General features: G+C 50.3%; 5 protein-coding genes across 5 annotated transcripts; 4 read left to right on the forward strand and 1 right to left on the reverse strand.

Annotated features, from left to right (window-relative positions):
- Positions 1-492: 492 nt before the first annotated feature.
- Positions 493-3,983, forward strand: TRUGW13939_01699 (uncharacterized protein; the record flags this gene model as incomplete). Its single annotated transcript, XM_035484897.1, has 12 exons — positions 493-517; positions 573-1,265; positions 1,578-1,744; positions 1,798-1,809; positions 1,863-2,009; positions 2,080-2,127; positions 2,180-2,672; positions 2,729-2,946; positions 2,998-3,297; positions 3,346-3,456; positions 3,526-3,622; positions 3,682-3,983. 12 exons carry the CDS (start codon positions 493-495, stop codon positions 3,981-3,983), a joined length of 2,613 nt encoding a protein of 870 aa, XP_035340790.1.
- A 471-nt stretch (positions 3,984-4,454) lies between these two features.
- TRUGW13939_01700 (uncharacterized protein) lies at positions 4,455-7,444 on the forward strand (the record flags this gene model as incomplete). The annotated part of the gene is made up of 6 exons (XM_035484898.1): positions 4,455-4,610; positions 4,661-4,888; positions 4,949-5,057; positions 5,109-5,198; positions 5,254-5,641; positions 5,701-7,444. 6 exons carry the CDS (start codon positions 4,455-4,457, stop codon positions 7,442-7,444), a joined length of 2,715 nt encoding a protein of 904 aa, XP_035340791.1.
- A 726-nt stretch (positions 7,445-8,170) lies between these two features.
- Positions 8,171-10,243, reverse strand: TRUGW13939_01701 (uncharacterized protein; the record flags this gene model as incomplete). Its single annotated transcript, XM_035484899.1, has 1 exon — positions 8,171-10,243. The coding sequence occupies one exon, from the start codon at positions 10,241-10,243 to the stop codon at positions 8,171-8,173; it is 2,073 nt and encodes a 690-aa protein (XP_035340792.1).
- A 3,039-nt stretch (positions 10,244-13,282) lies between these two features.
- On the forward strand, positions 13,283-16,893 carry TRUGW13939_01702 (uncharacterized protein; the record flags this gene model as incomplete). Its single annotated transcript, XM_035484900.1, has 5 exons — positions 13,283-13,534; positions 13,585-13,870; positions 13,923-14,374; positions 14,428-14,552; positions 15,117-16,893. The coding sequence occupies 5 exons, from the start codon at positions 13,283-13,285 to the stop codon at positions 16,891-16,893; spliced, it is 2,892 nt and encodes a 963-aa protein (XP_035340793.1).
- Positions 16,894-17,505: 612 nt separating this feature from the next.
- Positions 17,506-20,913, forward strand: TRUGW13939_01703 (uncharacterized protein; the record flags this gene model as incomplete). The annotated part of the gene is made up of 1 exon (XM_035484901.1): positions 17,506-20,913. The coding sequence occupies one exon, from the start codon at positions 17,506-17,508 to the stop codon at positions 20,911-20,913; it is 3,408 nt and encodes a 1,135-aa protein (XP_035340794.1).
- Positions 20,914-21,003: the final 90 nt, after the last annotated feature.

The raw sequence follows: 21,003 nt of genomic DNA on the forward strand, positions 1-21,003 counted from the left end.
GATAAAATAAAGCGGTGGGCAGCTGGAAATAATGGTCGTGGGGGTCGGTGTGTTATAACTTGATATAGAGCTGATTTTGGACTGTCGCTGAAAATATCTTTTTGGGCCGAGGATCTCACAACCGTGACCTCTCCTTGAACCAGTCATTTCATTATTCCATCACAGCCGTGCAGTATCATGTAGACTTGATCGGGGTCATTGGATACCGGGCGAGAATCGCGACGGTTGCGGGTTCCAAGGTTGCTGCTTCCTCGGTACGATATCTGGCGTTCGGTTGCAATCCATGGATAGCATCTCAAACTGCGTGGCGATCAACCTGACCAGATTATATTAGAGTTGAAGGTTCTATCATTCGTAGTGATGGGCTGATCCCGGCTTTGTACGTCAATATAACCGTCTGCACAGGTTAGAATCATCGTTGAGCTTGGGCAACCTGTCGTCGATACTCCCTTTTCTTTGCCTTGCATTCCAGCTCAATTATCCGTAACAAGTATGAACAGAAGAATTTCTAATAGACGTAAGGGAATAATTGGTCCTCTGAGCACCTTGCCGTGGGCTAATTTGGAATCTAGCTCAGGCCGTTCTCCTTCAGATGGAGGACGACATCCTCTGGGGAAACGAAGACAGTTTTCAGGAAGGTTTTAGCAGGCTGGCACACCTCGGTGAAGACCGTCAACGTGAACTGGTCGAACAACACTGTCTTCTACATCAAGCAGCAGAGCAAAACTCCTTACCTATTGTCAACCTCCTTTTCTCCCTCAAGCTCGACGCGAATGGGAGAAACCTCAAGGGCGAGACGGCTCTGCATATAGCAGCTGCTTCGAGATCTGAGAACGCACCCAAGATCGTCACAGCTATGATTCACCATGGCGCTAATGTCAATTTGAGAGATGCACGCCAATGGCTACCTCTCCATCGGGCCGTGGCAAACCACGCAGCAGAGAATGCGAATAGACTCATTGACGCCGGCGCGGAAGTCAATGCAACAGTTCCCGAAGTCGGAGCACCAATATACCTGGCGTTGAATTTGTTTCAGGACTTCCCCACGACGGCTGTGGAGGTGATTTCCAAGCTTCTAACAGCTAGAGCAGATCCCAACTCCAAAGACCATCATGGAAACGCCCCTCTTCACATGGTCCACAAAGGCGAGTGGCAAATAGTCAATCGTCTGCTTGCAGCCGGAGCAGATCCTAACGCCCAAGACGACGAGGGGGATACCCCTCTCCATATAGCTACTAAAAACCGCGACTACCCTTTAGCCGAAAGTCTATATCGTGCTGGAGGAGATTCAACCGCCGTTGACCAATTTGGGTTGACACCAAAAAAAATTGCAGAGGATAAGGGATTGGATGAATTTGATGCTCTGTTTAGAGAGTCAAGAACCATCCACAAGCCAAAACCCCGGTTGCTGTATCAACCGGCTCGGCCTTTTGAACCGGACGCCAAACGTAGGGAAGTTTGTGCGAAATTCCGAGGTTCAATCTGGTATCTCAGAACGCAGCAAGACTCTAAGAAAACACCCGAAGCGTCCGTGCATGACGACTCTCATGAATCGTGTGTTGATTGCTATCTACCAGCAGAAGCGGGCGATGAAAACTCTGCACCGAAGCAAGTGACGCTCGGCCAGCTAACCAAGGCTACATATTCGCCCACAGTGTATGATATGTTATACGATGACGCCCTTTTGAAAGGAATTCTGGACACGTCTAGTGGTTTTAGGTGGATTCACCTGCCATTCACAATCGTATGTCATTCCCTGCTTTACACTACTCGTGGATATTAACATGTGATTAGAAGCTATGGGTAGATGTAAGGGACCCGAGCTCGTATAGAATTCTAGTGGAAGTCTGACCTCGATGTAGCACCTGATTGACGCTATCTGTAGATTTAACGCGCACATTAATCCGAGTGAGACAAATTTGTCCGACAGCGCTGACATTAAGCGGTTTATCGTGGAAACATTCAATGAAACTGGGCTAGTAACAGGCTATAGGCAGCCTGGTTTTGTGGTAAGACCTTCTCAATGTCGCGAGATGTTGTACAGTCATAACCTATGGGGTTTGTAACACTTGGACAAAGATCGAACATAGCGTAGAAAAACAGATACCCTACAGAGTCTCATTAGCTGTAAGTCAACACATCGATCCCCTAAAGAGCATGCAATGTTCTGACGAGATAGCTGCCTTTGATTGACGTGGACTATAGCATTAACGAGAAGGCACGCTTGAAAGCTGAGGTCGGAATGGGGAGAAAGGAGGATAGTAATCACCAAAAGCACATCCAAGCAATGAAGGAATTGAAGTACAGCTACAGAGACTCTTGTTGCAAGCTACACTCGCCCCGTACACTGGATGAGTCAAGTTATGACTTTCTGGAGGATAATGATTTGGAAAGCCGAGACCAGGGTCAGGTTCTCACTGTGTATTTGGACGGCCAGAAGACGATTGCTGAGTCGGGATCATCGACGCCGGGACTAAAGCCATTCCACATTAGACACGGTTCAATGCTTCCAAAACCCGAAAACAGGGAGGGTGCGATGACAGACTCGCCACGCCACATGATCAAAAACGCAAAACTAGCGGCGCATTCAGCCAGTACTGACCGGGAGAAGAATCTGATCAGCCCACAAATGCTGATGGTCCCTCAGCTCTGGCTTTGGAAAATTGACGAGCGTCAGTTGCGTCTAATCGGGGTTACTTTCTACCAGAGCCTGCTGACATCTTTCCAGGTACCATCATTTCAGCATTCCCAGAAAGATGGGATTCACGCTATGGCCAGTCCATGTTTGATAAAGTCCGAAACGAACTGCAGTTCGCTGCAACGGTAGAAGATGTTATTGTCAAGATAGCGGACACTTGTATTAATTACATCGAAGACTCATGGTATGTGTCCGAAGGGAGGGGCTACACAACCTTCGACGCATTCGATTATGCTATTGCAGGTGTGGTAGGTTATGATCATTAAACTCCAACCCTAACCATTGCTAAGGCAGTATAGTCCAACGAAGTCACCAAATGCTACGAAAGATTCGAGAAGTTGGTGGGCTCATCAAACAAGAACATCCATCCTGAAGTCCAGAACGGCGCAGGCCTACTCAAGAAGATTAGCGACGTTATAGATGAGATTGGTATTATTAAGAGAGTGTTAAATGACCAGTCGGTTGCCATGAAAAATATCCTACGATGGAGATCCAAACTGGATGGGTCTGCCAACGTTATCCACGAGACCAATTACGTCCACTATCCACTGGAACGATTTACACGGCTAGAGCAGAACGCGAGCAGCGTTCGGAATTCGGTGCGTGACTTGCTGATATAGTCGTGTGTTGACTGACAATGCGGCCAGCTTATTACACTTCTTGACATCTGGCAAAGGGAATCGATTATTGATGACGCGCAGGAGGAATCAAGGCAGTCTCGCGTTTTATTCGTCTTCACGGCTATCACTGTCTGTTTTGTAAGCCCTACATCCCCTGATAAGTCCTGGGTATCTTTCGCTTGGATCCAATAATGCTGACTGGATTAGCTGCCCCTGTCTTTTATTGGACAGCTATTAGCCCTCCCAATCCGAGGGCTGGGGTTGGGCGAGAGCTATACCCCTGCCTGGGTCCTCGAAGTAGAAGGTATCATGCCATCGGTATATAAACCGAACAGACAAATACGCTGACGTTTACTGGTCTAGTGATTACGATGATGGTTACTCTTATTGCCATAATCAGCCTCTTCTGGATGTGTTTTGGACTACCAGAATACGTCAAGAAAATCTGGAAATGCATTTCCCCCTCCGCCTCACATCCAGGATCTGCTCAGAATAAGGCGCCAGGTACTAAAGATAGGAAGAAAAAAAGCGAGTCTCGACAGACTCATGCCAAGCTTTCTTCTCTACTGTGCCCGCGCCTCAGAAATAAACGACAAACTAAGACACAACGAGACCTGGAAAACGGCACAGGCAGAGTTGGAGATGGAAGATATTCGAAAAGATAGTCTTAGGGGTGACATTTCTTCATGTTAGTCGGCGTTAAACCTGTTGACTATGTGATATCGACTACCTTTGGGCAAACCGTCAGTCGGCATCATCATAATATAAGGCTCCCCTATAGTACCGTAATTTATTAGCAAAAATTATCATAAAAGTTATTACAGTTGCATATATCTTCTAAAAATAAAAGATAAAATCACATGAAGGTGTGGGGAGAGCATGACGTAGCGCCTTCGGCATGTGAGAAATCGACGGTTCCGATGGGGCCCAGGCGGCGGCTCCCCATTCGCCGAGGCGAGCCGAGGTCCAGCAGCGCCGCCAGCCGAGCAAGTTCAATGTTGCAGTTGTCATCTTCCTATTTATCACTCCGCACTTCCTTTTCCTTTCTGAACCCTTCCTCAATAACCGCTGCCATCTTTGCTGCTCACTGATTGTCGCGGATTTTGTTACTCAAGCGGCGTTCGACTCTCTTCACCATGTCCGAGCTGCGGTACGATAACCAGACCGTTGTGGTCACTGGCGCTGGCGGCGGCTTGGGAAAGGCATATGCTCTGTTCTTCGGCTCCCGGGGTGCCAACGTCGTTGTCAACGATCTCGGTGGCTCTCACAAGGGCGAAGGCCAGTCGAGTAAGGTGAGTCGCTCCCTCCCGACACCACAAAAGCAAGACACTGACGTTGGCAGGCTGCCGATGTCGTCGTCGACGAGATTCGCAAGGCCGGCGGCAAGGCCGTCGCCAACTACGACAGCGTCGAGAATGGCGAGGCCATTATCGACACCGCTATCAAGACCTTTGGCCGAATCGACATCCTCATCAACAACGCCGGTATCCTGCGTGACATCTCCTTCAAAAACATGAAAGATCAGGACTGGGATCTGATCAACAGAGTTCACATTTATGGTGCTTACAAGGTACGTTGGAGCCGTGGGACAAGAGTTTAGTAGCCTGTCTGACTTGAATATCACGTACAGTGCGCCCGCGCAGCTTGGCCTCACTTCCGCAAGCAAAAGTTTGGCCGTGTCATCAACACCGCTTCCGCCGCAGGATTGTTTGGCAGCTTCGGCCAGGCCAACTACTCTGGTAAGAATGACTCGCGGATTAGATTAAAATAACGATACTGACGTTAGACAGCTGCCAAGCTGAGCCAGGTCGGTTTCACCGAAACCCTCGCCAAAGAGGGTGCCAAGTACAACATTATTGCCAACGTCATTGCTCCCATTGGTAAGCTGCACCGCGAGGAAGACTACACCTGTCATCAGATGCTAACAACTTATAGCCGCCAGCCGAATGACCGCCACTGTCATGCCCCCCGAGGTCCTCGAGCAATTGAAGCCCGAGTGGGTTGTTCCGCTCGTCGCAGTTCTCGTCCATTCATCCAACACATCCGAGTCCGGTAGCATCTTTGAGGTCGGCGGTGGCCACATCGCCAAGTTGCGATGGGAGCGTGCCAAGGGTGCTCTGCTCAAGACCGATTCTTCATTGACCCCACAGTCCATTTTGGCCAAGTGGAATGATGTTGAAGACTTCTCTAAGCCTAGCCATCCCACCGGCCCTGCCGATTTCATGACACTGTTGGAAGAAGCTCAACAACTTCCTCCTAACCCCACTGCCGCTGATCTTGACTTCAAGGGTCGTGTGGCTTTGGTTACTGGCGGTGGAGCTGGGTAAGGACTGCCTTTTGTCTCTTCCAGCTTATTGGTTGCTAATTACCTTCTACTTCTAGTCTTGGACGCGCATACTGTCTCCTCTTTGCTAAACTCGGTGCCTCGGTTGTTGTTAACGATCTTGCTGACCCAGAGCCCGTGGTCCAGGAGATCATCAAGGCTGGTGGCAAGGCTGTTGGAAACAAGGCATCAGCCGAAGATGGTGACGCTGTGGTCAAGGCCGCTATCGATGCCTATGGACGTATCGATATTGTGATCAACAATGCCGGTATCCTTCGTGACAAAGCTTTCACCAACATGGATGACAAGCTTTGGAACCAAGTGGTCAACGTCCACCTTCGCGGTACCTACAAGGTGACCAAGGCTGCCTGGCCCTACTTCCTGAAGCAGAAGTATGGTCGTGTGGTCAACACCACCAGCACCAGTGGTATCTACGGCAACTTTGGCCAAGCCAACTACGCTGCTGCCAAGCTTGGTATTCTGGGATTCTCCCGTGCTTTGGCTCTTGAAGGTGCCAAGTATAACATTAAAGTGAACACTATTGCTCCTAACGCTGGTACCAACATGACACGGTCTATCATGCCCGAGGAGATGGTCCAAGCCTTCAAGCCTGAATATGTTGCCCCTCTTGTCGCTGCCCTTTCCTCCGACGCCGTCCCTGGAGCTGGCACCAAGGGTCTCTACGAAGTTGGCAGTGGTTGGTTCGCCAGCACTCGCTGGCAACGCAGCGGTGGTCACGGATTCCCCATCGACGTCAAACTGACTCCCGAAGCAGTCGCTGCTCAGTTTAAGAGGATCATTGACTTTGATGACGGCCGTGCCGACCACCCTGAGGATTCCCAGGCTGGCACCGAGCGCATCATGGCCAACATGAGCAACAGATCCAAGGGAGAGGAAGCTGCCCCTAGCGGAAATGAAGGTATCCTGGCCAACATTGAAAAGGCCAAGAGCCTGACAGCCGAGGGCACTCCATTCGACTACACCGACCGCGATGTCATCCTGTACAACATCAGTCTGGGTGCTAAGCGAACAGACCTACCCTTTGTGTACGAGAACAACGAGGATTTCCAGCCTTTCCCCACATTCGGTGTTGTCCCCTGGTTCAACACGCAGACACCGTTCAACCTGGACGACATTGTTGCCAACTTCTCGCCAATGATGTTGCTTCACGGCGAGCAGTACCTTGAGATCCGCAAGTTCCCGATCCCGACAGCAGCCAAGACTATCAACGTCCCCAAGCTAGTCGACGTGATTGACAAGGGCAACGCCGCCGTTGTTGTCTCTGGATTCACCACCAAGGACGCACGAACCGGCGAAGACCTGTTCTACAACGAATCCACCATTTTCATCCGCGGCAGCGGAGGCTTCGGCGGCTCTCCCAAGCCGACAGCAGCCCGCCCCAAGGGCGCCATTGCCGCCTACCAACCCCCGAAGCGCCAGCCCGACGCTGTCGTTGAGGAGAAGACCTCTGAAGACCAAGCCGCGCTGTACCGTCTCAACGGAGACCGCAACCCGCTGCACATTGACCCCGAGTTTAGCAAAGTCGGCGGCTTCAAGACACCCATCTTGCACGGCCTCTGCTCGCTCGGCATCTGCGGCAAGCACGTCTACCAGAAATTCGGCGCCTTTAAGAGTCTAAAGGTCCGTTTTGCCGGTGTTGTTCTCCCTGGCCAGACCCTGCGCACGAGTCTGTGGAAGGAAGGCAACTCTGTTGTCTTCCAGGCTATTGTTGTTGAGACCGGCAAGCCTGCTATCTCGGGCGCTGGTGTGGAGTTGGTCGAGGGTGCCAAGGCGAAGTTGTAAGATTGAATAAAACCTTTTGTTTCTATTGTTAAGTATTTAAAGTATTTTTTTTATAAGTATTTATGAGTGATATGTATCTGAACTCTTGAATATCGATATTAGCATTCCTTCTTCTTTTTTGAACATTTGAGTAGTTTAAAAAAAACTGGGTCACTGGCTATCATTATGTAGGTCCATGGCATTGCCGAGGTTAATATTACAATATCTACATTTAAGGTGAAAATCGCGCAAGAAACGTGTCCGACTTTAACATGTACGTAGCCGACAATGAAATTGCTGTTCACAAGACCTATAACTATGTATTACGTATAAAACATAACGCATGTAATATAGAGAGAGGAAAAGGAGAGAGAGAATGAAGGACGACATATCACAAGGTATGTATGTCATTGTTTCTTCAAAAGGAAAAAAAAAGAGAATACTCAAATCGCTGGACGCCGCTGTGTGATGCTGAAATAAAAGAAAACAGACAAAAAAAAAGAGATAAGTAGGCTCCGAGCCCAAAAAATACACGGACAGACAAGATAGACATAAATGATAGACAACAAGAAGAAGAAAAAAAGGTTGCTGGATGAGACAGACAAGAAATCGAGGGTATGGATGACCAGGTTACAAGATACTCAAACTCAAGAATCTATGCATAGTAAAACGCCCCAAGACTAGTAGCAAAAAAAAAGGTAATGTATACACACGAAGAAAGTATGGCAAGAATAAATGTCAATGCCGTCAGATTTTGATTGGTGACAAGGGAGGTCCCAACTCCGGTAATTGCGACACGCTGCGCTCGTGTTTCGACCGGCTGTCGAGTCTGGGGGGTCGGTGTTTGAGGGTGGGTGTTGTGGATTGAGATTGAGATGAAGACTGGGATGGAGAAGGGGATTGAGACTGAGATTGCCACTGCGACTGCGACTGCGACTGAGATTTGCTGTCTGTCGATTGTTGTTCCGCCTGGCTGCTTCCAGACGACGAAATGGCCCGCCCGTCGTCGTCCTCGGCACCTACAAAACTCGGTAATTGCAGTGGGCGTTGAGAAAAGCGTTTAGTTCCGTTCGTGCTGTTGCTACTAGCTTGCGTACTGCTTGCAGCCTTAGCGAGTAGTAATTCCTTCTCCTGCTTGACCCATTCCTTTTCTGTCCAGCAGCCCTGCCAGCAATTCTTCCAGTCGCAGACGAGGAACTGGAAGCAAAATCCATCGATTTTCATGCTCGGCTGAAAGCAGATGCACAGGTTGCGGTAGTCCATTTTGTTCTGGTCGACGTAGGAGTGGAGGAGATTCAAATGACAAGTGATCGCAAAGAGGAGGTAATAATTGTAAGGCGGTAGTTTGGACAATTCGTCCTTCAACAGTTGCGGCGCTGTCGTGGCCCCCTCGCACTGTTGGGCAATCATCTGCTGTGTTGCTTTGGGGAAGATCTCGTCCGGTAGCTCTCGGAGCCAGGCCTTGAACATGGAGCCGATCGTGTTGATGTCGTATAATTCCGGCTCGTCGAATAGGCTGATGTCTCCTTCCGAGTCAAATCGGCGCTGCCAGTATTTGACTTCTTTGCCGCTACCAGGAACTCGGTACAGACCTTCTTCCTCGCATCCCTTGTAATTCAGGTAGTCAATGCAGCGGTAGGGTAGCGCGGGCATCCAAAATTCGGTCTTGTCCTTGCAGTCTTCCAGCCGCTTCGATATCCGCGTCTTTCGAGTCTGCTCGATCAGAGGGAGGTTGATCACGGAGCATACGTAGTTGTCGTCTAGATGAATTTCGCGCTCATTGGTGCTTCCGCTCCTGGTGATCTTCCCGAGGAATCCCTTGCTGGCTTTGCCCAGCCGGTCCGCGGCTCCACTTGAAGTATGCTTCAAGTTGCTGAATAGCGCGGCAGACGCCCCGGACACTTGGCTCAAAGACGCCGAGCTGACCATTGCCGGGTGTCCTCTATCTCGTCGGCTGGTTTGCGGACGAACCTCTGTCGGTACACGATGGTGAGATGTCGATTCCGTCACGTCGGTGAAGCTCCTGTCTTGGCGCAAAGGGGTTATTGACCTGGGAAGCTCGGTCACCTCTTCCCTGGTTTCGGTCACCTTAAGAAGCGTTGTAGTGGACGGTCGACGGAGCCCTGCGCTTCTGGGAGCAGAACCATCATCCACCCGGACGGAGCGCGTTCGAGACAACAGGTTAGCAAACCTCTGTTTTCCTTTCTTCATCGGCGGCCCTTGAATAGGCTCGGTCCCATTACGACCATCATCTATAGCCGAGCAGCTCTGATCATCTGAAGTGTCCTCTTTTCCCGCTCGACTGGCCGACTCCAAAAGGTCTGGCGTCGAACCGTTTTTCGGCAACGTCAGACGCGGCCGTTCACGATCGCGAGAGCTGGTGCGACTCTTGGGTCGGTTATCTGCTGAGAAGCCAGAGCTATCCGAGCTGCTAATTTTGTGGGAGGATCGGGAGGCTTTCAGGTTGGAAAAGAACGACCGGGACGCATCACGGCTATGCTTGGTGTCCTTTGGTGAAGGCGGGTATTGGGGCATTGCAGTCAAGCCGGGAGTCGCAGGTTCTGGGGTTTGGCTGGGAGATAACGGGGTGGTCATGGTAGCTTCGGTTGTTGAGCTTCTCCCTACGGAGCGGATGGTCGAGCCCTTGGTGATAGACAGCGGGGACGACGGCGAGGATTTGGGAGATCGGGGAGAGAGGGGACTGAGCGATGCCTCTGGTTTTAAACCATCAGCGTTCTGCGATGCTGAGTTCCTCTGGTCCTTGTTCGACTTGGCCGCTGTGAGATCCAAATTTGGAACATTGTTCTGTTTGGAAGGCATTTTTTTCAACAACGATGACCAAACTGTAGCATCCAAACAACAGGAGGAAAAGGTCAAAATCAAGACAAAAATCTCTAATAAGATTGTTGTTACCGGAAAGCCGGACAATACTGGTAACGAGGGCGAGGTAACAATGACGGTGGCTTATGTCGACTCTGGGAATAGCGTATCAAATATCAAATCCGAGTACTAAGGACTAGGGGGAGTCAGCCATGTGTTTCGCTGGTCTGAATGAAATCCAGGGGAACAAGTTTAGGGGAGATATAAAAAAAAGGCAACAAAAGATCTGTCCCGATCGCTTGTCTTCCTCTCCCCTGAATTTCCCCCCTTAACCCCGGGTAATCAGGAACAATAAAAGGGTCGCAGAGCAAAGTGATATCAGGCGAGACGACGCGATGCGACTCAACTCGACAAAGGATTATCACGGAGGGATTTCAGACATACCGATCCAACTTCGTCATGATATGCCCAATAAAGACAAACCCCCCACCTCCAGTAGGTGTATGTATGTATGGCCCGCGATGGCCGGTCGAGTGTTGATAGAATCGAGCCAGGGCCGATGCGAACGGAGCAATTTGTGCTTGAACGGTCGGACAGCAGAGGGCATTCACGCCAGGCTCATGGGTTGGTAAAGTTGGATGTCGGTAGCGCAAGTTGGCCAAGTGTGACTCTGACGACAAGGGTGTGTCGGCGAATGGAAAATGGGCGGCGATAGGATAAAATTTCTGGGTATCGTCAAAAGTATCGGTGACCTGATTCTTCAAAAAGACAGGGTTTTTTTTAAAAAAAGAAAAGACAAGAAAAGAAAGAAGACGAAGAAGGTTGTCTCCTTGGGCGCGTTTTTGGCAGGTCAGACTCGAGGCTCGCACGGACAAAGCATTCCTGCGTGCGTGGTGCTGCTGTGTCGGGCGTAGCGTAGGTAGCGTTGCTGCAGGCACGGCTGTGTCAGGCCAAGACCGAGAGCAGTGACCAGGCCAGATCGGTATGATGGTAACTTGTCGCTAATAACTTGCGTTGATAAGGTATTACTAGGCTGGGGATAACCGGGATGAGTTGTTGACTGAGAGCGGAAAGGAGAGAGAGGGACAGAGAGAGAAGTACGTAGAAGGAAGGCGGATGGCCCAAGGCAGGCACCGAGGGGCAGCAGGAATGCTACCGGCTACGACTAGAAGAATACGTTTTTTTTCAATTCTGCCACACAGTAGTAGTGGTCGTAGTGTTACATTAACGTTATAACGACTAACTATTTGTTTACATATCGGAGTAATTGGCTGAGAGGGTACTATTGAATAATAAGGACAATAATAATTGCAGCCTCCACCCCCGGCCATGGTCCTGTGCTGCGCTCTCCATGGATCGCGCGCTCAATGGAGAAGGACAGCATATTTATAGTTTCGTAGTCTCCGGTTCCTGGGCCTCTTTTGCTCCGTAACGGTTGTGTTTCTTTCTCCATGGCTTTGTGAAATAAGAATAAAATAATAATGAATTAGTGAATTAATGAAATAATGAAATAGTAATGAATAATAATCAGAATCAGATGCAAAAAGAGACAACAACACGCGATTGGCCGGAGCGGGTGGGGCGTTCCAGGGGTCGGCGCTAGGCCTGAAGAGGACTAGCCAGGACCGCTCGGGCGTGCTCGTCTCCGACTGGATGGAAAAAGAAATAATAACAATAAAATACTTTGTCAGGACAAATATAAATAAAACTGAACGAATCCAGGCCGGATATCATGCAGCAGAATGTGTCCTCAAGTGTGAGCATATGCTATATCTCAACCATGGCATAATGCACGCCTGATCTTCAGCGCGGGCGGCCCTAAGAAAGCTGAAGCGCAAGAGATCTCGACAGCTCAATTCCCACATTGGGCCTAGCGCGCTGCCCACAAGCGATGCGGTGAGCTGGCGCACTGTTGGTCTGTATTATTGGCAACGGCCTCTATCTTCGATCCACATGGCTGCTTCGGCTTTCGGACAGCGTTGCGCGACCTTTGGGCTGCATGATCAGCATGGCCCGCACAGACCGAGATAGAAGATCCATGAATATCAACCCATATATGGAGTAACAGGCACAGGAAAAGCCGATCCAGTGATTGTTATTGATGGATGGCCTCTCATTTGCCACCACAAAGAAGGAGAATAATTTCGTCTTGTTTTTGGTAGTGGGTTCCGACACAGACTGACCATGGGTCCGGACGCGATAGTGTTGGCTTCACCCAAAGTCGAGTAAGTAGATAACCCCTTGCGTTGTCCATGGGATTACGTAGACGCACGTGGATGTCGCTAAACAAAGGAGCCCGGAATTACGTATGATGAACCTGCTAATATTAAGCCTTGCATCCTACCATCCTGACAGCATGCCGATGACGACAATGCCAAAGTCGATGGATGGCATCCTATGTCCCAGCATTGTCGCATCGAACCCCTGACAAGATGGTATGAGTCCGAGAAGGTCGGCCTTTGAATGCATCGTCCGTACCCCTGTGGCTTGCGGCATTTGTTATCGCCGTCTCGATGAATCGGATTCAACCTTGACAAAGACAGCAACAAAAGTATCCTGCAGAGGAATGACTTCTCCGTACGCCGTATCGCCGTATCTCTCGGTTCTCCAGTCGGCTCTTGTCCCCACTTCTCTGAAACATGCGCCAGCCAAGTCTCAGGCTGGCTGTCAGCGTGGATACTTGCAATCCGTGCGACACCTGGTGCTCCGGAGTCCATACGTGTGGGACAGTGCGGCTAACCCTGCTTGAAAGAGTAGTCAACGCCCTAGGGTCCTCAAACTCGACTCTTCTTTTGCGATATTTATATGTTCGTATGCGCTCATCGCTGCATTGACGGATAATAGTGTGGCTTTGTAAATGCGACTGCACTAGTTGGCCAGTATGTCTCATCCAAGGTCCATTCGCCGAGAGCCGCAACCGTGTACTCTACTCCGTAGTCCGTATCCATATTATTCATGAGAATAAATGTGAGAGTATGTATACTTAGTCTTCCATCTGTGTGGAGTCGGAGCGCCAAGACGCTTGCCAAATTAGGATTGATGCGGGACCGCTCTTGTGCCGCCCTCTTCGACCTCTTGTATGAAATTGTATCTTGTTGCGAAGAAAGATATTTGGGCTCTCTCACGCCTAGCCTGCAACTCCACCATCCGTCTTTGCAACCCTACCTCCCTGGTGTACCGAGCTGGATTATGTCGCTGGTGTCGGGCCCTGGAAGGGGTGGTGGGGGTTCCGGTAGCCGCGCCGAGTTCTGCACCGACAAGCATGTCGCCTATATCAAAAGCTTAGACACTGTGCGTTGACTTGTCGTCCTTTCCGTACGCCATAGTTGACGATTACCTAGCGTAGAGATGAACTCGAATACTGGTACACCGAGCATCTTCGCATGAATGGTGTCTACTGGGGCCTGCACGCTCTGCATTTGATGGATCATCCGGAAGCTCTCCCTAGACAGGAAACCGTTGACTTCATCCTCTCATGCCAAGCAGCCAACGGGGGCTTTGGAGCTGCCCCAGGTCATGACGCTCACATGCTGTATACCGTTTCTGCTGTGCAGGTTCTCGTCATCATTGACGCCGTAGACGAACTAGACAAATCAGGTCGAGATGGAAAGCAGAAAGTCGTATCATGTATGTTGGAGGACTTGGGCTTTTTGGTTGTTATTTTGCTAAGCTTTGACAGTTATCGCTTCCTTACAAGACCAGCAGTCTGGTGTCTTCAAAGGGGATGAATGGGGAGAGACTGACACCCGTTTTTCGTATGGCGCCTTGCTCGCACTGTCCTTGCTTGGAAAACTCGACGAGATTGATCTCGACAAGGTAGTTTCCTATATCCACCAGTGTGAAAACTTGGATGGAGGATATGGTGTTTGCCCGGGCGCCGAGTCACACTCCGGCCAGATCCTGACTTGTGTCGCTGCTTTGGCCATTGCCGACCGGCTTGATCTGATTGATACTGATCGTCTCGGGACGTGGCTGAGCGAACGCCAGCTTGAGAGCGGCGGTTTAAATGGTCGACCTGAAAAACTAGAGGACGTGTGCTATAGTTGGTGGGTGGCTGCTAGCTTGGATATAATAGGACGCTTGCACTGGATCGACAAGCAGAAACTCGAGGACTTCATCCTGCGTTGTCAGGTAAGATACCCCCGTCAATTGGATGACCACGACTAAACAGCGCACTGAAATAGGACACAGAGGAAGGAGGAATTGCTGACCAGCCTGGAAACATGGTCGATGTTTTCCATACTCACTTTGGAACGGCTGGCCTGAGCCTGCTGCATTACCCTGGCCTCAAGGAAATTGACCCTGTATAGTGAGTTCCAAGCTTCCCTCTGTTCGCAGAGATTCTTGGCCATTGCTGACCTGCGTGTAGCTGTATGCCCAGAGAGACAATAAAGAAATGGTTTGGAAGATAGCACTTTGTACCTAGAAATGGGATACAAGCAAAAGCAAGAGAATCAGACCCGCCTGCGATGTTAGGACATGCCTAGACATGAAAAGTCCCTGCAATGAATGAATTGAATGAGTGAAGATAGGCGTGGTCCCAGAAGCACTCTGGGGAAAGCGCGCTCGGCCGCCTTCCCTCGTAGCACCTCCACCCTTCTTTCCCTGCCGCGTTTCGTCTCCCGCGTCCATTTCCCGACACAGCTGCGCGACATCCCTCAACGCTGCTCCTGGCTGCCCATGCGGGAGTGACCAGGGGAAGCCATTGAATTGTCTGTTTCTATATATCCTGCCTGTGTTCTTGTCCTGTTGACTGTGTCTGGCCCTTTTTTTACTATCTGTTACTGTCTGATTGCTATTGTTTACCCAGCTTGTGCGTCCCCTGAATGACCCGACAGTGGCTCACGATGGACGAGACCGTTCTTTCCTGTAGCATCTGCAACAAGAAACCTCGCTTTAGCGACCTGTCTCACCTTCTCACCCACATTGCCTCCAAGGCTCATCTGGCCAACTACTTCAAACTCCAAGTCAAGAGCCGGCATGACGCCGAAGCATATCAGACATTGACCGACTACGATCGCTGGTACCAAAACTACGGCCTTGCCAAGCTGCTATCGGACCGTATGGCTATGGGTTCAAACACAACTCGGAAACGGCGATCCTCCAGGCTAGTCGAAGCTCCTGGCAGTATAAAACTCGAACCAGTCGACCATGAAGCACCGCTTCCGTCGCTAGAATGGGCTGGTACAGCCGAAGACCGGAAGCCCCAATGGCCATTCTTCGAAGATAACATCGACCCTCGTCTTTCGGGCCTGCGGCCTCCAGTTTCTGAAGAGAACGAAGGTGGCCGGACCTACACGGTTGCGTCTACTCTCTCTGAATCGTCAGAACATCCTTTCATTAAAACGGAGCCGGATTCTCTGAACAGCTGGAAGTATATCCATGAGGACAACCCAAATGAAACCCGTTCCTCTAAGCGTTTTCCGATGGAAGGAAAAAGCCATCGTGCATCTCTGTCGACGGTTCCTACTGTGCCAAACCCGCTAACACTTACCCCTTCACGCCGTGCTTCGAAGTCTACAGTAATAGAGCCGAAAATAGACGAAATGACGAGACTGAAAGGCATCCAATGGCCGGGAATGGATCTTTTTGATGCAGCTACAGAACCGATGAAACGCCAGAGGAACCAAAAGAAGGACGCAAGCACCTTCAAGGCGATGGAAGAAGCCTCAACGGCTACTGAACCGAATGAGATGGTTTTCTCCCCTTCCGGTACCCTTCGAAGGGAACGGGAAATCACTGGCTATGTGGAAGAGGACGACCCTCTGCCTGGAGAGTGGCGTATACCCAAACCTCGCCGGGATCGCCGGGACACGCGTGATCGTCGTGACCGCCGGGCTAATGAGAAACAGTCAGACACAAACAACTGTCCAGGTCGACAGGACAAACGCGTTGCACTGGCAAACTCGGATCCCAATCGAGCCGTCCTAGGTAGTCGGGTCACGAAGAAAGGACAACGGCTCAAGCGACAGGTGCCCCGGGAACGGGAAACCAGTGAACCTGCTACTACCAGCGTTGCTTTGAGTAAACAAAATCTCAATCACGCTCACGGCCATACCCAATTGACGACAGAGGAAAATGATGATATGCAGCTTTCAATGGATGCAGTCGGTCAAAACCGGACATCTCGTCTGCAAGTATTCAAAGACGATAGCCCGCCTATAACAGTACCCGAGAGCAACCACTTTATCTCCAGCCTCATCGACGATGCAATTTCACATAGCGAATCATTTGAGATGCCATATTTGACGCAGGCCAGCGATGTGATCAGTGGCCTACTAGCGACAAGCGATCATGAGCATTTCCCCACGTCTTTCCAGAACTCCAGCCTACAACCAACCCACAGCTACTCCCATGACTATGAGACTTTTACTGGAGCTGCTTCACGAAGTATTGAAGGAATGTACCTGGTAGATTCCTCTGGCGGACCAACTAGTCGAGGACCGCACGACCCGATCATAGGGGGAAATGTGCTTCACTACCGATGGGATTGGCATGGATCAGAGCTAGAGCGAGATGATTCCACTGGTGATAACCATGTCTTCGGTGGCGGACTGAACTACAACCGCCCGGCGTCCTCTGGCAGCACGATCTATGAAGATGAGGTTGAAAACAAGAGCCGTCTCTGGCTTGACGGTTGCTGCACCTGAAAAACCGACGCCACACATTGGAATTACGAACAGGTACTCACAGCAGCACAACTATAATGAAAATAGCACCACCGGTGTCGACACACTGAACTTGATATTTTATATACTCGCCTTTGGCTTTACGACTTGAATGTTATCACGATATGCGCGGTACGGTTGGTCCGTCAGTGGACAGCCCATGATCCTCACAAACACAGAGCGTTCTTTTGACACGGATATTAATGAGTATGAATTATGTAGTAGATCTAGCAGAATATGGTGTTATGTATCAGATAGAAACAAAATTATTTCATCACTTTCAGCTGAGTTGAAATGGGGTGCTTATGTAACTGAATTAAACCCGAATCGGCGAGCGCGTCACGCGTCGAGCTCCGCAGGCACTCAATCCAATACGTACCTCCAAATGATGTCAGTATCTAACATTATCAACTGATTCAAGTTGAATTGGGCAATTTTACCTTCCCACTCGTCTCACTGCATGGGTCACAACGCCCTTGACCCTATTAATTGTTCGCATTGTTCAAGCTGGAACTGTGTCGCCACCAGGCCCCCTCGCGAAGGCGCATCTATCTAACCCAAAAGGCGTAACAGTGGAAAGAAGAAGAAGCAAAAATGCCCTCTCAATCATCACCTCCGTCTTCATCACCCGCTTTGAAACGAAAACAACAGACGATATCCAGTTTCTTTACCAAAAAACCTACCGTGACCCAAAAGACACCGTCGAATGAACAAAACGCAAAGCGCGAAACAGATACTCCGGCAAAACAAGCTGCTACAGGAAAAGAGAATGTCGACACGTTTCGCGGCCACAGCCCAGCAGCACAGAGCAAAGAAGAACAACAACAACAACACGAAGAAGAAGATAACGACGACGATGATATTGTCCAACCGCCGTCGAAACGAGTCCGTGCCACCGTCGATGATTCAAAGACGACGATATCACACGCAGAAGCGGATATTCTGAAGCTCTCACAAGCCAGCAGCGTGGCGCGGACTGATCGATTCAAATTCACGAGTTCCCCCGTCGTTGCAGAGAATAATAACAGCACACAAGAGGAGGAAGGTGGACAGTCGCGCAAGGAGAAGGATAAAATGCATCAGAAATTTGTCAGGAAATTGGGCGGAGCGGATTGTGTTATTGGTATCGCCAAAAGGACTGGCGGTGGTGGTGAAGAGAACAATGTTGCTGGTGATGATGAGGCAGAAGACGACGATGAACCTGCGCCAGCACCAGTTGCAAAAGGAAAAGCATCCAAGAAGGGAGGAGGCTCAAAATTGACACCGATGGAGAAACAGGTGATCGAAATCAAACGCAAGCACATGGATACTCTGCTCGTGGTCGAAGTTGGCTACAAGTTTCGCTTCTTTGGCGAAGATGCGCGGACTGCTGCCAAGGAATTGAGTATTGTGTGTATACCGGGGAAAATGAGATTCGACGAACACCCATCCGAGGCGCATTTGGACCGTTTTGCGTCTGCTAGTATACCGACACACCGATTGCATGTGCATGTGAAAAGACTGGTCTCTGCAGGCCACAAGGTTGGCGTGGTTAGACAACTGGAGACCGCGGCACTCAAGGCAGCTGGCGATAATCGAAACGCCCCTTTTGTTCGGAAGCTTACGAATGTGTATACCAAAGGAACGTACATAGACGACGTGGAAGGATTGTCCGTGCCGGCGGCATCGATGGGCGGTACTACGCCTGCGACGGGCTACCTGCTTTGCATTACTGAGGTCAATACCAGTGGAAGTGACGAGCGTGTAAACGTTGGCATCGTTGCTGTGCAACCAGCTACCGGAGATATCATCTACGATGAGTTTGAAGACGGCTTTATGAGAGGCGAAATCGAGACGAGGCTGCTTCACATTGCCCCCTGTGAGATTCTCATTGTTGGAGATTTATCCAAGGCCACCGAGAAGCTCGTAAAACATCTTTCTGGCAGCAAGATGAATGTCTTTGGAGATAAAGTCCGAGTAGAGCGGCAAACACGGTCAAAAACAGCCGCGGTAGAAGCACACAGCCGTGTAGCCAGTTTCTACGCCGACAAGATGAAAGCCTCTGGAACCACCGATGACACGCAAGCGAGTGCTTTGCTGGCAAAAGTATTGCAGCTGCCAGACCAAGTCACCGTGTGCCTCTCTTCTATGATTGAGCATTTGTCTGAATATGGTCTGGAACACGTATTTGATCTTACCAAATACTTTCAATCCTTTTCTGCACGATCGCACATGCTCTTGAACGGAAACACGTTGACTAGTCTTGAGGTGTACCAGAACCAGACCGACTATTCCAGCAAGGGCAGTCTCTTCTGGACAATGGATCGAACTCGAACCCGCTTCGGCCAGAGACTGCTTCGCAAATGGGTTGGCAGGCCTCTGTTGGATAAATCCCGACTTGAAGAACGAGTTGCCGCAGTGGAGGAGTTGCTGTCCTCAGAACAGCACGTCCATATCGAGAAGCTCAAGGGACTCTTGGGCAAAGTCAGAAGTGACCTAGAGAGAAGCTTGATTCGTATATATTATGGAAAATGCACTCGGCCAGAGCTTCTCACGGTCCTTCAGACATTGCAGATGATAACCAACGAGTTTTCTCATATAAAATCACCTGCTGACACCGGGTTCAAGTCGTCCTTAATCAACGAAGCCATTGCTGCCTTGCCTACGATCCAAGAAGACGTTGTGCTTTTCCTTGACAGGATTAATATGCATGCAGCAAAGAATGACGACAAGTACGAATTCTTCCGCGAGTCCGAGGAAAACGACGAGATCATGGAGCAGAAACTCGGCATAGCATCCGTCGAACACGACCTGGAGGAACAACGTTCTGCAGCTGCGGAAGCTTTGGGCAGGAAGAAAGTCGACTACGTCACGTCAGCAGGTATCGAGTATTTGATTGAAGTCGACAACAGCTCAGCCCAAATCAAACGAGTGCCTGCATCATGGGTGAAGATTAGCGGGACGAAAAAGCTGTCACGCTTTCATACGCCAGAAGTGGTCAAACTTCTAAAACAGCGTGACCAGCACAAGGAAGCCCTGGCAGCAGCTTGTGATAAAGCGTACAAGGACCTGCTGGCGGGGATTTCGGCAAAGTACCAGTCGTTCCGCGACTGCATCCAAGCTTTGGCTTTGCTCGATTGTCTCTGCTCCCTCGCGGCCATTGCCAAACAACCGGGATATACCAAGCCGGAATTCACAGATGATACGTGTATCGCGGTCGAGAAAGGCCGTCACCCAATGGTTGAACAACTACTTTTGGAAAGCTACGTTCCAAACGACACAGCGCTTAATGCTGACGGAACTCGAGCACTCCTCATTACTGGGCCTAATATGGGCGGCAAATCGAGCTACGTGCGCCAGGTCGCGCTAATTGCAATCATGGGCCAGATCGGATCTTATGTACCGGCGGAATCAGCAAAACTAGGCATGCTGGATGCTGTTTTCACCCGCATGGGAGCGTTTGACAACATGCTCACTGGCGAGTCTACCTTTATGGTGGAACTATCCGAAACGGCCGACATTCTGAAACAGGCGACTCCTCGGTCCCTTGTCATTCTGGACGAACTCGGCCGAGGCACGTCGACTCACGACGGCGTCGCCATCGCCCAAGCCGTTCTCGACTACATGGTGCGGCAGATTCGCGGCCTAACGCTGTTTATCACACACTACCAGCACCTCTCGGCAATGGCCAAGTCGTTCCCCAACCGCGAGCTTCGTAACGTGCACATGAAATTCGAGGAATCCGCAGACCGACACGACGAAGAAATAACATTCCTTTACGAGGTCGGCGAGGGCGTGGCTCATCGCAGCTACGGTCTTAATGTGGCTCGACTAGCCAATCTTCCGGCCTCGCTGCTGGATGTTGCTAAGCAGAAGAGCAGCGAATTGGAGGAAAAGATTAGGCGTAGGAGACTGGTGGCGGTTGTGAAGAGTGTGGAGAGTGTCTTGACTGAGGGCGTTGTCCCTGCAGCTGCAGAAGACTCAATGGTTGATAAGCTTGTAGCAGTGGCCGAGCAGCTTTGATCGACACTTCGATGCTTAAACGGCATTTGAATTTTTGCTACAAGTTTGTATATTGATTTGTTAAACTGCATTAGCGGGCGGAGGGAACAG

This window comes from Talaromyces rugulosus, chromosome I, assembly GCF_013368755.1.
Source record: "Talaromyces rugulosus chromosome I, complete sequence".
Classification (NCBI taxonomy): Eukaryota; Fungi; Ascomycota; class Eurotiomycetes; order Eurotiales; family Trichocomaceae; genus Talaromyces; species Talaromyces rugulosus.